The sequence below is a fragment of the Etheostoma spectabile genome, chromosome 13 (assembly GCF_008692095.1).
Source record: "Etheostoma spectabile isolate EspeVRDwgs_2016 chromosome 13, UIUC_Espe_1.0, whole genome shotgun sequence".
Taxonomy (NCBI): Eukaryota; Metazoa; Chordata; class Actinopteri; order Perciformes; family Percidae; genus Etheostoma; species Etheostoma spectabile.
The window spans coordinates 14,427,503-14,445,050 of NC_045745.1; the positions used below are offsets into that span (position 1 = coordinate 14,427,503).

At 40.3% G+C, this 17,548-nt stretch overlaps 2 protein-coding genes across 5 annotated transcripts in view; one reads left to right on the forward strand and one right to left on the reverse strand.

The window, feature by feature from the left end:
• The window catches only part of pof1b (POF1B actin binding protein), a gene marked incomplete in the record, with an annotated part of 26,662 nt that extends 14,101 nt beyond the window's left edge, over window positions 1-12,561 (reverse strand). The window contains 2 exon segments of the mRNA XM_032533292.1: window positions 9,045-9,123; window positions 11,851-12,561. Coding sequence (XP_032389183.1) covers window positions 9,045-9,123; window positions 11,851-12,243 — 472 coding nt within the window.
• Window positions 12,562-12,935: 374 nt separating this feature from the next.
• The window catches only part of LOC116700255 (putative monooxygenase p33MONOX), a 30,574-nt gene continuing 25,961 nt past the window's right edge, over window positions 12,936-17,548 (forward strand). For 2 of the 4 annotated variants that reach the window (XR_004334610.1, XM_032533293.1), the window contains exons 1-4: window positions 12,936-13,139; window positions 15,024-15,089; window positions 16,749-16,924; window positions 17,416-17,530. Coding sequence is in view for 3 of the 4 variants with exons in the window: in XM_032533293.1 (XP_032389184.1) it covers window positions 15,065-15,089; window positions 16,749-16,924; window positions 17,416-17,530 (316 nt within the window). In the remaining variant the exon portion in view is untranslated. Of the gene's footprint in view, window positions 13,395-15,023; window positions 15,090-16,748; window positions 16,925-17,415; window positions 17,531-17,548 lie in introns of all 4 variants that reach the window. The other 2 variants (XM_032533295.1, XM_032533296.1) reach the window with 2 other exon arrangements.

A 17,548-nucleotide genomic window follows, 5' to 3' on the forward strand; every position in this document is an offset into this window, starting at 1 on the left:
AAGTGCAATATATCATAAGGATGAGTGTACAGGCTTAGTAATTTGTTGCTTTTTGTCCATGATTAGAGCCATTCAAATAAATCAAATCTGCACATCAGAAAAAAACAGCTACATGGAGCTGCTTCTGTGTGTTAGCATGCATCCGCCTTAACATAGGGAGTGTGACTCTTTAATTCTAGCATTTAGCCCTGCAAAAATCTTAATGTTTAAGAGATGTAACTAAAATATTGAACTATTACAGGTCCAGCACTATATTAAGAGTCAGAGCTGGCTGCATTGTTATTTGAAATCATGATTAGAGCATGATACTCTAAGGATGTTAGAAATGTTTGGTTCTTACTGGCATTTTTTTCCTTCCTTTCATTTCATGTCACTTTTACTTCATAATGTCACGTGCCCATGCTTCTCTTAATCTGGCAAGCTCAACAATTGCTAACAGATTTAGCCAGTAAGCTTGTAACTATATTTCTTTGTTTATTTACAGCAGCACTTTAGGTTTTAAATGTTGCTTTGCAAAAATCCTGAAGCAAAGTGAGCTATGAGCCAGCTAGCTCAGTTCCCTTCAGATCAAATGTGGGATTTTAAACTTACATTCCCTAATGGCTACACCAAATGATCTTAATACTCCTTTTCATCTTGGGAGACAAAGGAAGTTCATACTAAAAAGATTAGTTACATTCCTATGGAAACATCAAGGAAGGAAGAAATGGAGGGATTAGCCTTTTCCTCACTAATGAGATGTGACTTGGCTTAATTTGTTTGTTTTTTTCTTGATTCACCCCTAACAAAAGACAAACAGTCTGATGTCATGCCTTCTTAACTATACAAACTGTGGCTGTGCAGAGCGGTCCAGCCAGATTCCACATGAGCCACCGGGGAAGATAAGTTTACACCATTGTGCCATTGGAGGGCCACCAGGCCCGCATGGAGCCCTGCAGCGCTCCAATGTCATGTTCAGCTTCTGTTGACATGCAGTGGTCATCTTTAGAGGCCGCAGTGAGAAGTTTTTCTAATATTTGTTTAGCCATATTAGCAAGAGGGGGACAAATAATTGTACGTAAAATGTAAAAAAAATAAAATTAAATTAGATATTCAGAAGCTTCTTATGTAGTATAGCTGCATCTGATTGCATAAGTGTTCCAGATAAGCTGATAGTTCAGAGTATAAGGAGAAGAAAGACTCCAGATGCCTACATTTCCTGTCTCTGTTTCAAAGTGTTATTGAGAGACTTCCTGTAGCCACCACCCATGTAACAGAACCAATGGGAGAAAGATAAAAAAAAAAAAAATTTAAAAACAATTAAAAAAAAAAACAACACCTTATCACTATCAGAAAACACTGGCATGGGAGTTGAGCTTCAGTATTTTTGTCAAGAATCTAAAGCGAAGAACAACATAGGCAGGGAGGTGGCCAAACACGTGAAAGATCTGAGGAAAACTAAACTTAGCACCTGTGGATTTGTTGTTTTATCAAGAAATCCAGATCTCTCAATGTCTCACAGAATTAAGGCTTGGCTAAGGCAAGTGACTCAACTGACATGCCACTCTGGTATCTGACCGTGTGAGGTTGTTAAGCCAAACGCGGTCTGGCTGCAGTAACTGTAAAACTGGGAGTTTGGTTTATGATCCTGCAGAGCTCAAAGGTCACAGCAGGACCAACAGTTGGCACTTCTGGGGCTATTATTACTGCAATGTTGTTGTTGGAGATGGGTTGCAAACAACAGACAAGTGAGCAGCAACACAGTAAGGAAAAGAAGTGTTAGGTATGTGATTACATGGAGGTGGGTGTGTCTCAGCGCTGCAGGGCTGTGGCTGCTATGGCAACATGCCTGTCATTCCTGCAGAGGAAGGGAGAGTGAAGACGGACGGTTCGAGGACAATCAGCTCATTAGTACCAGACATACTGGGAGAGATCCACCCTGACAATGAGACGTTGTTTATTTTAATGACAATCATCCCATCCTTTCAAAACTGTATTTGAAGTCGGAATTTGGGTAATAATTTAAATGTACAACTTTCTGACTTCCTCCTACGAATTACTGATCTAGTCCATTAAATGCAACGAAATTACTTTGTATTTCAGGTATCGATTCAAACGTCCAATAAATTCAATGTTGCCATAATGTGTTCCTGCTCGCTGATTTGCCATTATTGCCCACCACTGACTTATAGAAATACTTAAGATATAAAAACCTTGATGGCAAAACTGTAAAGCAAAAGAGCTGATGGTGACAAAGTCTATCTCATGGCATATAGTAAATCAAGTCAATTCACCTATATCCATAATGCCCAAAATTTGCCTCCAAGGGCCTTTACAATCTGTACAGCTCACGATATCCACTATCCGTAGACGACCCTCGTTTTGGATTTAAAAAAAACTACTTAGAAAATAATCAAAAGAAAACAGTATTTTGTAGAGCTATGTTCTTTATTTCATAAGGAAAACCTTGGGAATGAAATTGTAAAAACATGTTTACAACCCAACTAAACCAGCTTGAAATACTGTCCGTGGGTTTGAGAATTGTTGGCTTGAAGGACACAGAAGCTCTAGAACTATAAGACTGAAACTGAAATGTATTCATTTTGTCTCAGTTGGACTCTGACAGAGTTTCTGGAGCAGCTAACCTTCAGATGCTAAATTCCATGGATCCACTGCGGACCTGAGCTCATACCGCTGTGTAGAATGTGTGGGAGGAAAACAGCAATATTATGATGATGAGAGGTTTGTGGGTTAGCTGAGGTGTGTGTGTGTGTGTGTGTGTGTGTGTGTGTGTGTGTGTGTAAGTGTAAGAGTTCTTATCTGTATATAAGAACAGAGCAGCCAAAGGTAAAACAATTATCAAAACATTACCTTACAGTTTCTACAGGATCTTAAAAATGTACAATTTGGAATTGTCATATAAAAACACTATTTGAGGCTCTAGAAACTTGTAATGAGCAGTTTCCATTTGTTTCCATTGATAATGAATTCTAGTTTCTGCAGTATATAGTTGTTTATATAGTGTTTTAGGCTCCCCCTTCTATCTGACAATCAACATTTCTTACTTTCTTTCACTGTCTAGAAGTCAAACTACCTGCAAATGAGATGAAATGTCAGGTGTTCTATAAGGCTCAAAAAGCAGCACCATCCTGTTTCAAATGCAAACAAAAATCACAAAGTCTTCACTGATCTTCACATCTACAGGGTGTGAAAGGAGCGTACTAAACAACCAGTAATCCAATACATCGTCACCTCTTCACCATGTCATACATGTGTGCATGTGCGTGCGTGTGTGGGCTCTCAGGACTGTGAGTAACGCTAAAGGTTAATAATGGAGAGAGAAGAGTCACTTTACTATACATGCTCTTCTTTTTTATGATAATTTGTTGGCCATTTTCAGCCTTAATTTTGACAGGACAGCTGAAGACATGAAAGGCGAGAGAGGGAGGAATGACATGCAGCAAAGAGTCGCAGGTCGTAGCCGAACCCGGGCCCACTGCGTCAAGGACTAAACTTCAACACGTGGGCGCCCGCTCTATCAACTGAGGTATCCAGGCACCCACTACACAGGCTCTTTGTGTGAGTTCATAGTGCAAAAACATCTCTTTATCAGGTCACGTTTGTGTGAGATTAAATTTGTCGGCGCAGTATTATTTCCAAAAACTAGTGTTGATTTCTACTCTAAACAGTATAAAGTATTCTTACTGCATTGGCAGATTTGATCCCTTGTTTGGGGGACATGAGGAATTCAGGACTTCAGGCATGTAGGCAACAATTGAAGGGGTGATCAACAGTTGGATTTTCCTACACCAGTTTTAAGGCGATTTTAACTAACTTACTATCAGACCTAAAATGTTAAAAATAATCTCTAAAATCTTAATTCAAAAAGAATTATGATAAAATTATTACAACCCTGTCCGTCAAAATGTCAATGACAACTAAAAGGTCTAAAGCAACCTCTGTGTTCAACCCGACCCAATCACTGATCCCCCTGGGGGACAAAGCACCATGAGGCTATAACTCAGTCACAGCACCAGCCTGACAGCTTCAGAAATAAAAAAGTGTAACAGCAGCAGCCAGTGGGGCAGAAGGCGTACAGATTGCATAAGATAAAAACATACAGATGACTTTCAGCTGCAGGAATCCGCATGAAAATAATTAAGTAAGCTCAGTCAAGAGTGTGTGTAAATGTAGACAAGGTTCAACACAAGCAACTTTTTGCAAACACTGTATCTTTAAAATCATCCGGCTGCCTCTGAGCAGCAGTCTATAACCACGACGTTCCACTTCCAGGATTGCGCCGTTGCCATCGGAAATTCACTCATTTCAGCTGGATGTCTGTTAACTTCTGTTTTCTTTGTGATGGAATTTTAAACTCTGGTTGCTTTATGAGGACTATTGTTAACTGATCCTCAGATCTTTGCAAGGGAAATGCAGTCAGCTAGCTAGACTATTGATTTAAAGAAATGCCAATAAACCAGAGCAGGTTTTTGCTGAGTGGACTAGCCAGAGCCTCCTCCGCAGTGCTGTGGAGGAGGGTCTGTGGAGCAGAAGAGCATTATCTTATTCTGTAATGTCTCAAACCACCAACAAGCAACAAGCTCACTATGTAAAAACATGGTTGCAAACCTACAGTATATATCAGGTGCGAAGCTGTAAATTTAGTTGGGTGGGTGACACCTCAAAAATGACGCACTGTTTAGTGTTCTTCCCTCAGCACACAATGTGACGCCCTTCTTCACTATCCTGTAATTAAGTCTAAATACTTTACAAACCCTGCAGTGGTGATAAAAGCTTAAGAAGCAAATGAGCACAGACACAGAGCACTATTTCTAAAGGAACATCTTTAAAGCTCATCTCTCAGATACAGATGATAAATTCCATCCTCACCTTAGCAAGCTGGTCTGTCAATCTTGCTTAATCACACTTGAACCGTAACCTGCTCAAGAAAAATCTCCCACCTTTCATTCTGTGTTTTTGTCGGAGCAATGTGGCTTCGACCTTTGATCTGTTCTAAATTAATTACTTACACAATGACAAAAGAGGTCTAAAAGAAAAAAGATTTTTTTGGAGCCTCAGATCGACACTTCCTCACGTGGACGCTCTTTTCGCAAACACCGTAGCCTTCATTGAACCAACTGAATCATTTAGTTGAATAAGTCTACTAATAAGTAATAAGTCAAAACTAATGTCTGAAATATCAACTAAGGGGCTTAACCTAAACCGAGACAAAGAAGAAGTCCACAAATATACAAAAGTATATATCGCTTTAGCAGACATGTTGTTGTTATATGTTGGTGGTTTTATATCTTTTATGGAGGCCCATAAAAGTTTTAAAATAAAGCTCAGTTCTTTGGCCTTTTACTATGTGAAATACCTCGTTAACTGCCCAAGAAGAAATATTCAAACACCCCTCAGCAGGTGATGATTATTCTAACATATACAGTTATGGCTCTGGCTTGTTCAAACCTGTAAACCCCAGCTTACAGCTGCAAGCAGAGCTGTGGGGAATTGGTCATTCAATCACTGAGGAGGAACTAACTAGGACTATGGCGTGACACGATCCAGTTAGTTAATCCCTTTACTATCGGGTGCTACATTTTTTTTCCTGAAGTTACAGTATTAAAACTTGTCCTGCTTGTTTTTCTTCTCTGGTCTGCCACGGTCATAAGGGAGTTTTTCCAGTAGAGATTTAGCTGGGAACAAATATAACACAGCCAATTGCAGTATTTTTTATTTATTTCTGTGGTATCTTGATCTCTGTGGGCCTTTGTTGCCAATCAGAACTCAGTAACACCTGATTTTGAGCCGGAGGCAAATCAATCAGACAAAACCGTTTTTTTTTGGCTTTGTTGGTTTACCACACCTTCCACTCAGATAGTGAGTCACTGATCCTCATTGTTAATCAATCATGTTGTGTAGCAACAATCATATTTTTCAGTCACTGTTGTCAAAAGACTTAAGACCATGAATAAGAGGCTTGATTCAAACTACAACAAAATGTGAAGAAGTTGTCACATTGTTGAGAAACCACAAAAAGACTCAACTTTGAGGAGTCTTAGTAAAATCTTAATCGCAACTTTTCAAAGGTAAGAAAACAAATTCCTCCTGTGACCAACGTGTAATACCACATTCTGCAGGTGTTAACACAGTTACCATTAATGTGATATTTTGCATTTGTTTTTCAAAGAAAAAACAACATACAGTATATGGTATGGATTGATTTTATTACTGAAAATTACACATTTTCTGTCACAGGAAACCACCTTCTTTTTAAAAGGTGCCCTGCCACCCAAAACCGTTTTTGCTTGCATTTTTTGAAATGTGGTAGGTCCATGTGTGTTTGTGCTATTTTGGGAATGTGAAAATAAACGGCTACCTACTATGTCAGCTCTAGCCACTCAAAAGATATAAGCGGAGAAATCAGGCCAATTACAAAAGCTGGTCAGTCTGACGTCATGTTACTATTCATGAGCTCACCCAGTTGTGCTGGATAAAGGATACTAATAGTCAGGCTGTCATTGGCTAGCTGTTAGCCAATCAGAGTCAAGCAGCTTAGCTCGTTGAATATCAATGAGATCTGGCACAAATCGAGCTGAGTCTTCCTGCAGGCTTTCGAAACCACGCTAGAATGACTTGGAAGAACTTGGTAGAACTTCAGACATTAACACAAAGTAATGAAATACGTGAGGCAGGACACCTTTAAGGTATAACTTTAGCTACAGTCAAAAAACATTGGTCCTACTTAAAGCAACACTAAATGTAACAAAGTGAAATATGCATAAACCTAAAGATTACCAACCTGACAGCTTTAGTGTATTAGTAATTATCAAAGCTAAGGAACACAATTTATTTTAATCAACATAAGCATTAACATAACCTAAACTTGGCATTCAGCTTGAACTTTGCTGAGACGGATTTCATATTCTGTTAGCATGTAGAAGCTGTTGGTGCGTGACCTGGGGGCGCATTCAGGCCTGACAGTACGTTGCAAAATGTATATTTCAACTGCAATGGTTCTGTTTTGAACACTGTGTTGTGTATGCAAATTCACTGCCTTTTCATTATGATGAGTTTACGTAAACATCGCTGCTGATTGGATCACCCTTTAGACACCAACCAAAGCGCGAGAAAACTTCCTCAAAGCCTGTTGCACACTGTTTTGACGAAACATTGCTCAACCAGAAAACCGTAGCAAAACGGAAGACCTTGTTTCTTAGATTTTCCCTGGGTTCCACAGCACGGCCACTCAAAGGAATTTGCATATTTCTGTAGTGATAGATATGTATATTTTGTAGTTGGTTTACATCTAGAACAACACTTTGTCTCATTATAGGCTTCATCTGTGAAGCCCTTTAAACTGCACTAACCTGTATGAAAGCTGCCTTACAAATTATATGTATATACAGTATTGATTGATTGATTGATTGTATATGGTTGTACAGTATATACCTTATCCCTTTATACAGTCACCAAAATCCAAATGTGGTTGCCGCAGGGTATAATATTATTTTTTTCTATTGCTCTTGATGTATATCTGCTTTTTGTAAAGCAGTAAAAAAAATTCTCATGAATATAGATTTGCCGTTTTGTTTTTAGACTTAAAATTCTGACACCTAATACTTCCTGGGACCCTGTCAAAGTTCATTGAGTCTGCCAGTCATTAAAAACAGAGCCTGCCTCACATTTACCAACGCTTCTGCAGCTATGCACACACACAAAAAAACACTTTTAGCCCTTCAAACTTGCGTGTACTAGTGTGTCTGTTTTTACTACAAACGTGAGACGAGAAACTCCTCAGTGCTGTTCAAGAATCTGAAGTTTCCAAAGACAGAAGTCACACGGAACTACAGGACCCTCAAAATAACTTCTGCTGTCTTAAAAATTGAGAAACGGAATCGTAAAAATCCAATCCCAACCAGGCAGAGAAACACTCCTTCTCCACTCTATTAAAATAACACAGAGGGGTGTGGTCAACGAGTCTACCTGACAACCAGTTTCGTCTGACTTTGTAACTCTCCAAACAATAAAGATGAGCAAATGAGGCGTCACAGCCCAAATTATTTTCTAAAGATACAGTTGACACAAGACATGTTGAGTTAGTGGAACCAAAGACAGATTAGATGCAGCAGTGACTTCAGTGCACACTCCACAGTGAAATATCACCTCGGGCTGTTTTTCTCTATAGTCTAACATTTTATACACTCAACAATTAAATGTAAAGAGTTAAGAGTCAAATCGATAATGAAAATAAATATTAGTTGCAGTCCTAAGGTGTCAACTATGCTGCCAAAATTATCACTGAGATGAAATGAAATGCTTCATTTGGGAGAACACCTGGGGTAGAAGGTATTTCAAATATTTTTCTCACCAACAATGGACTGCAGATAAGACTGTCACTCCAACAGAGGAATTAAAAACAAATTACGATTACTTTGTGCAGATATATGACTTTCAGATGACAAGACAAACTGCTTCAAAGTGCCGTCAAAACTACTATTAATCAGGTAACCTCCCAGTTTTGACAACAGCCATATATACATGACGCTACAGGTTGAAATCAAAGGAATGCACCCACTCACAGCAAAAGGCCTCTGGGAAGTAGCTGGACACACCCCTATTTTAATACCCACCCTGAAGAGTTTGTCAGTGTTGCGACAGTTGAGAGTCCTGTGATTATGAACAAAGTGCTGTTGCAAGTATGTGAATGTGAAGGTAGGGCGTAGCTGCACAAAAAAGACATGCATGTGCAGTGGATCGAGCCCCAGCTGAACAGGTGGACTTTTCACACCCCTCTCTGCACTTTTCTTTCTTCTTTTAGTTCTTCATTTTCAAGAAACGGCAGAAAGGTTGTACTTTAAACTGTGAATCATTTGAAGAGTTGGAACCAAGGCACAAACCTAACTGCCGCCATTGCTTTGACTAATAACGGCTTCAGTAGATGTACACTAAGGTTGCCATTCTTTACTGAGGGTTTCAGTCATGGGGCAGTGCATTTTCAGTTTTGTGTGTGCATGTGCGTGTGCGTGCATGCATGCATGCGCGTGTGTGTGTGCATGCTCTTGCCTCCTCCTCAGCACTTGGCTCAGGGCTCTTGATAGGACTGGATGAGTGGCTGAACACAGAAGACTTCCTGCTGATGCTCTGAAATAACAGAGAAAGGAGGGAGAGAATCATAAGAGACAGTCAGATTTGAACAGAAAATAATGAACCACAGACACTAGACACACAACACATGGCATCATCTTTATGTTTTAAAACCATGCTAAAGTAAAACAATGGAAATGTAGATTTGTCCCTAAAGAAACGTACAAGTCTTTACTGCCTTAAACTAAGCTGAGCCGATGCAGCCAGGCAGAAGAATGTGTTTTTCTTTAAATGTCAGGGTGTGCCACCTCAGCAGAGTCGGATCGGGTGTGGCACTTTGTCTCTATCAAACACACCATGAGCAGTAAGCTCCGAGTGCTTTGACTTCAAAAAGCAGAACTTGTATGAGTAAACGATTGGAAACAACAAGCAGCCAAAAGGGAGATCCAGAAGGAATCCCTACATATTCTGCTGCATTCAATACTGGAAAGAGATCAAATCAAACCAGGAGCTTAGGAAAAAAACATTTTTATCAAAGAAACAGAGGAGAAAGATGTGGAGAAAAGATATTTTTCAAATGTTTTCAGCTAACAGTGGAGACTTTGTGTAAACCATCCCGAGGGCAAAGGGCAAAGCATTCAGGAAGTGATGATTTATCAGAGCAGGGAAGACTTTATCAGGTGCAGAACTAGACGGGCGCCACGTAAAACAGAATGAATGGAGAGGAAGAGTCAGGTAAACCAGAGATAAAAGTAAGAGGTGATAAACTCTTGAGGCCTGCAGTTTGCTTTGATCAATAGGACTGTACAATTATTGATGTCACATTAATTACACACTTGGCAGTGACACAGCCTCTTTTAATCGGTTATTCAACTGGCAAATGGCAGGACTGGCAAGAGTTTCTAAATCCTTCAGTGAATGACTTCAGATAATGTTAACTAGAGCGTATACTGTCAAGAAGGGAAATGATCGCAGAAACTTGAATACGCATTTAAAACCTAATTCATAGAAATTACATTGTTGGTACCTATGCTAATATGGTAACCTTAGTTTCAGTACCATAGCTGAAGAATATGAGTAAGTATGAGAAAACAGGCCTTTGATGCCAACTTATGATACTTGACAGTAGAGATGGGCAATATGGAGAAAATCAAATATCACAATATTTTTGACCAAATCGATACATCGACATTGCAGCAATAATGTAGTAAAAAGCAATAATGCTTTCATAAAAATATTACCCAATGAGATTTTTGAAAAACATTCATTAGTAATGTGGATATAATGACTAAGTGAGCAAAGGCAAACAATAGAACAGCAAACACAGTCTGGTAAGACATCACTTTACTATAACACAGTCATATTGCAATATCCAAAATGTAAGAAATATAACATTAATATTTTTGCCTAGCCCTACTTGACAGCTGCAGACATACACATCATAGTCAGTACCTCCAAAGTGTTGTGGTTTGATAGCAAGCCCCAACTATTGATTGTGACTGTGTTTTGTAACTGATTTTGGCCTTTATTGGCCTTTTATTGACGGCAGTCTAAATCGACAGGAAATATAGGGAGAAAGAAGGAGACTGCATTAGGGCTGCATTGATTATTTTCAAAATCGATTAATCGGTTTGTCTACAAAATGTTATTCTCTCCTTTATGTATTCAAATGTGCCAACGGTGACACGTGGAAAGGCTCCCATTACCACATGACCTCTGCCTTCTGTCCATCATATTCACTCATTTATCTCTAATCATAAGCTGTGAAAATGAAATGCCTGGTGTCAGAATGAATAAGTCAGCGCTATATGTGAAACATGCTTACACTGCTAATGTTCTTTTGACAGCTGCAAAGTGGCTCACTCTGTTTTCACCCTACAGTTGACCTCTTTCCTGCTCTGGCAACTGATCGTGACTGACGAAACTAATAAACTATCAAAGACGTTAAACAGCCAAGTGAGATCATCAGTTGATGATTTGTGTGTGCACGCTTTCGCCCATTTATCAAGAATCAGTTATGAAATCTGAGCAAGACCATCAAGTCTGAGTCAAGAGACCCCCCAGCAGAGTTTCAGAGACTAGAATCTGGTGTTATACTTTCACAACCCCTTACCATTAGAATAATAAACAAGCTTCTTATGAATGTACTGTATGGATGCAGGTCAGACGTGTAAACACCAAGCAACTGAATATATAAGTATAAAAAGGGACATAAAAACATGAAAAACTGAATCTACGGAACTTTGTTTTACCATTATATTTACAGCTCCTCGTCCAACTTGACCAACTTACTTCTTATCATATCAGAGACACAGGCCAACTTGCCCTGAAGCCTGGAGGGGCCCCAAATTACTACTGTAAAGTATGTTGGCTCCTTTCACATACTTTGAGTATTTTACGTATATTTTCTTATGTTGGTGTGCTGTTTTTTTATACTTGAACTTAGCATACGAGGGAAATCTGTACATTAAACAAGTATTTATCAATCAAAATCAAAAATCTAAAAAATCAAAAGAAAGCCAACTGGCCTGTCACATTTTGATGGGGGGGGGGGGGTACTCAAACTATGCTGTTTTTTGTTTTCTAAAGCACATTCTTTGCCACAGTTAATATCACTGTTATGCAAGCTTATTAAACCATTTCATTGACCAAATATATGAGCTTTGACCCGCAGGTAAATGTGTTGAAGATATACAATTTTGTTCCAGCCTTTATTATAAAAGGCTGATGATAATGGTTTAACGTGCATTATCATCAGGAGAAGCAGCTGGACATGGGGCTCACCTCCGTGGTGCTCTGCTGCTGGTACATCAGGTCGGCGGAGTCCTGGCTGCTGACGCTCAGGTGTGACATTCTCTGCAGGTACACCGGGGACACCACCTGCTGCATGATGGGCTGCTGCTGCATCATGACGTTAGGCTGCTGGATCACGTAGTAGGACTGCTGCTGCTGCACCGGGATGTAGGACTGCTGCTGCTGAACCGGGATGTAGGACTGCTGCTGCACGGCCTGCTGCACCGGGACCAGGTACCGCATCGTCTCATAGTTGCCGTTTATCGCGTACGGCATCGGGGACACCGACTCGGAGGAGATCACCGTGCTGGTCACCGGCTCCGGAGAGGCCACGTTCACGGTCTGGTAGGTCGTCGTCCTTTTCTGGGTCGTGTGGACAGACATCTTGATGGATCGGCGGAGTGGATCAGCTCTTATAGACCCCCCACAAAAACCTAGAGAGAGAAAAACAACAACCGCGGAAAGTTGGGAGTCAAATACGTCACAAAACCACGCTGGTTCCTCGAAGTTGTTTTCCTGTGAGTGTTTTTCAGCGGTGGAGAGTTTAACCACCCCAGTTTAACTTCCTTCTCTGCTGGGAAACTGGAGTGGAAAGTCCGGTTAGAGGAGTTCTTCCATGAAAAGGAAACCCAACATACTGAGGGAGGTGCTCTGCTTCTCAGTAGGCCTATGCAAATACTGCTGAGGAGGCGGGGGTTCAGAGGAGAATGTAGCGCACAGCGGGCAGGAAGTCCTACCGGGTTGCTCTGGGGGAGGGCGGGGGTCTCCAGGTGCTCCAGGTGCTCCTCCCACATGCAGGTGGCTCGGAATCTTTAAATATTAGCTTCTTTGTCATCATTTAATAAAATGCTTGCATGTGAATTTACATTGTCATGATTTGCTGTCGGGGGTAGACAAAGTTGAATTTAGTCCACAGTTTATGCCTGTAGAAAATACAGTAGGTAAACTGAAGTTAAAGAAGCTGCTGAATCTGAGCTAGCAACTATAGGTGGAGAAAAACAGCCACCCATGATTGTACAGTCACAGTCATCAGCACAGTAATTAATGCATTTGCCTGTGTGTGTGTGTGTGTGTGTGTGTGTGTGTGTGTGTTTTGAAACTGTATTCTCGCGATGCGCAGCGAGAACAAGCATACCACTCCATCGAGGAAGCGGCTTTTATTAATCGAGCACAATAATGGCCACAGCTACCCGACAAATCCGTTGTTTTCTACTTGATCCAGTCGATATTGGAGTGTCACTGATGTCTCGGTTGTCGTCCTGAAGACGCCATTACCTCCGGTGAGAGAGCACAAGGCAGACCACGCTGACAACGCGGTGTTGTCATCCGTTGTTAGTCGCAAGCTAAGTGGCATCTTGTCCTTCAGCCAGCCCCGACTGGTTCTGCTATCATGCGTCGACCCTACCAGCGACCACCTAACTACACCCTGAAAATAAATAACTGAAGAATTCAACGCTTCTCGGTTGAAGTATGTAAATGTTAGACCTCGACTTTATGCATTTTGCGAATCTATATAAGCCGTTCTTCAATTTGGGGTGAGTTAACGTTCACCGAGCGGTACCTCTATGTAAAACTGTAGGCTACATCATTTACAATTGTCTCCTCTGTGTTTCCTCCCTCACCCGCATATTTGCTAGCTAGCTAGCTAACTAGCTGTTAGCCTGAATTTTCTTAGGTTAGTTAAATATGTGTTAAATTTTAATACCATAGCATTTCACGTGAATATCGAAGGCATGAGACAGTACGTTAAGTCATACCTGTTACCTTCTTTTTTAAATATGCTACCTTAAAATGCCGAATCTCGTGGATGCGGAGTTTGTCACATTTACTTGCTCTACATTTATTTTATTTTATTCTGCGATGCTATCGTACTAAACGATCCAATTTAGAATTCAAACTATATACACTGTGTTATTTAAGCCCAGAGGTCGCCTCACCTTCGATATGTTTCAGAACACCAACCTCGTCTCTACCATACACGATGGTGTATGTGTCTTTTACAGATATTATCTGGCGTGTGTGGTCTTCTATGAATTCGTGAAATTGTATCAAATGTTTAATTTGTGCCAAGAACTAATTATTATTTAACAAGCTGCTTGAAACAATCCTGTATAGAACAGGCATAACTTGCCATTATAGGCCTCTTCATAATTATATTGAAAATAAGTGAGCTGTAATTATGTATCGACCAAATGTAAGCTTTTACTTTGGAGTAAACCTCTGTTTGTTGTCAGTGATGCTGCTGCAGGAGTTATGTAATCCAGTCTGTCTGCCATCATCTGCTGGTTATAGCAGAGGATAACCTCCTTTTGTCATGCATGTTGACAACACAATCTTTTTTTTATTTCTCGATAGTTGTATAAATATCCCTTTCACTGTTCGACTAACTGCCTTTTTGAAACTTTTTGTTAAAATAACCTAAAAAAATAATAAAAGGCGAGACACTACATGTGAATAAGGTATACATTTTAACTAACATATCAACATGAAACTTCTCCAGTTGTTTACTTAGATTAATTACGTGTTTCGCTTTAACAATGGTAACCCTGTCAGTCAGTCTAACATTACACATGCATACAACAGCTACCAAGCACTGTTCAAGCTCACAACACGTTATTTTAAATAAGTTAAATGTTTGCAAAGATTCCTAAAATGCAAGCCTGAATTCAGATTCAACGTATAGTGTAGGGTGACTATATTTTGATTTTCAAAAAGGAAGACAGGTCAGCCGGCCTCCAGACACAAATTCAGACAGGCTTCTCAGAGGTTAATGAACATGCTTTATTATGCCTCAATGGTACAAAAATAACTTATGTAATACAATTTGTAACAACCTGAAACAAAATAATAGCTCTCTTTTCAAATAAATAAATAAATATGAAATCATGTATAGCATAACGTGTGTATAGTTTTTGTTTTTTTTATGTTATACAAATCTTAGTTATTTAGTTCTTCAACGTTTAACGTTGTCTGTTTGTATCTCTTCTACATTGCTGCTGTGATCTCTGAGGCATGTAGATATTTATGATCAAAAAATAAAAAGAATGATTACCAAATGAAATGTGTCTTGCTGCTGCAGAGAAGACTTTCAGTCCATGGTTTTCTGGTTATTACCTCTGTAAATGTTCTAATGCAGCGACCGCTCCATGTTCTTTTTTCCCCAGGTCCTGTCCTGGTTGATCTTGGTCCTTGTCTTACTGAAATCATGTCTGGCTCAGGGGACTTACCAGGTCAGTATTTAACATAAGTTCTATATTTAACAAGGGTGTCCTGAACAAGCGGTTGTTTGTTTTTGCTGCCTCCAGCTTCTTTTGAAATTAGTTTGTCTTTTGGCATGTGGCAACCGTCACATGCCAAGAATCAAAAACAACACACCTCAGACTATTCTCTGTGTGTGTGTTGCAGCAGGTCACGGCAGTTCCCTGCTATGATGACCAGCCTCACTCGCCTCCATAGACTGTATATTATGCCCGCCTCACGCATGAGGCGAATGGAAAAAGACTGATAGGGCACCGCGGTTGAAGCGAGGTGGTACCACTTAATGGAAAAATGCCATTAGTTCCAATGAAGGGAAATCCTAATTCTGCAGAGTAAAACAATATTTGAATCTCCTTTTTAACCGCAGGAACTTTCCCTGGGGACTAGGAACCCTATGAGGAAGTTGTTGCATTTTGTCCACAGGGACCAGTGTCTAAATTAAATTACGGGGACATTTAACCCCCTAAAAAGTACCTGCTCGGGCCGGTAGTACTATCCTTCAAGCTCGGGTTTGCAGAGATGACCGTCACCGATTGGTGTAAACACACAGTGCGGCTGCTTCATCTTGTGTACTGCTTTATTCATAAAACATGAAAGTACTTTAGTATTTGCCTTGTTAACATGTTAACATTCATTTATACTTTTATTTATACTTCTATGATGTGTACTCTTTTTCTTGTGCAATAATTACATCCAACAGGGAATTGTTTACATGTATTTATACTTTTACGCTAGTGCAAAAAATTACATCCATACCCTTGTAATGGTTACATTTATTATAGGGCTGTGCAATCACATTGGATTGTTCACCACGTGTTTACCCCTGCAACCACCAGAGCAGCCCTCCTCCCATCATTGTGGCTTTTTTCATGCATCAGCTGACTAATTTGCCTAATCTTCACAGGTCTTTAGACCTTGATGGAAACGCAGTTAACAATGGGCTGCAGGAACCTTTTAGCTCCTTGAAAAGTTGTTCCTGGGACTAAAAGTCACAGCTTTAGACAATAGAGTGCGCTGAACGTTGTGCCAACAGTTTGTGTTTGGCCCTTTCCTGTTTTAACATGAAAGTTTCAACACCCCTTTGCACAAAGCCAAGTCCATAAAGAAATTGTTTTCCCAGCTAACCCCATTTAACAGCTTTGGGATGAATTGGAAACGCTGACTGCAAGCCAGCCCTTATCGCACACTGATGCTCTGCTGGCTGAATGGGTGCAAATTCCTGCAGCAAAGCTCCAAAGTATGGTGGGAAGCCAGGAGAGTGGCGTCTGCTGTAGCAGCAGATTACTGTCCATGAATTTGGAAGGACATGTTAAAAATCACATATTGGTGTAATGTTTAGGTGTCATGTGTTTTAATTCTGTTAACTTTATTCTTCGCAATGGCATTTATAGTAACAGCTTAGATGTGATCATTAAGGCTTTGAGAGCACGGAAATGATTGGGTTAGATACCTTGAAAGTGCTTGAAGTTTACGCTTGAAAAGGTGTACAAACCTGGAAACTGGCGAGGCAGTTAATGACTTTCCTCCTTCTGAGACAATAATTTCAGTTTGTCTCCGCCTCGCCACCCTTATCAGAGAGATACGCTGTCAGTAACAACAAGTGAATAGAAAGCTGTTGTTTGTGTCCGCAGCCTTAGAGGGCTCAGGGATGGGCGGGATGAGGCTTCCCGTCGGGATGACCCGACGAGCCCTCAGCTACGATGATAACCTGGAGGCCCCCATGTCCACGCCCCCCCATGACATCAGCATCAACAAACTGTGGAGACGGCCCGTCATACCGGAGAGGAAGTTTAACCACCTAGCTGAGGTAAGAAAGACACACACACACACACACACAAGCGCACAGACAGACAGACAAACAGAGCTACTTTTATTATTACAATATCCTGTTTTGTCATCAAGAGGATGAGTGTGATGCAGTGTGTAGATGATAATTAGAGCTGCAAAGATGATTGGATTATTTGTCAATTATTCGTTATGAAAATGTCTGAGATTCCAGCTTCTTACATTTGAATACTTCCTAGTTTCTTCACTCCTCTGTGACAGTAACTAAGACTGAATTTCTTTGGGTTGTAGACAAGACATTTGAGGACCTCATCTTGGGCTTTGGGAAATACTAACATACAACATGTTTTTACCATTTGCTAAAATTTTGTAAACCAGACATTAATTGAGAAAATAATCAACAGATTAATCAACACAGAAAACAATTCTTAGCTCCGACACTGATGTCGATGATGATGATGATGATGATGATGATGATGGTGGTTTGTGTTGTTTTTTTTTTTTCCCCATCAGGAGGATGAGAGTGGTGCAGTGAGTCGTTCTACAGTGATGGACAGCGCCCCCTCCAGGTTACCAGTTGTAGTGAAAACCAAGGCCTCCTCCATCATCATGAATTCTCTCATCACCAGTATGTTACATCTGTTAA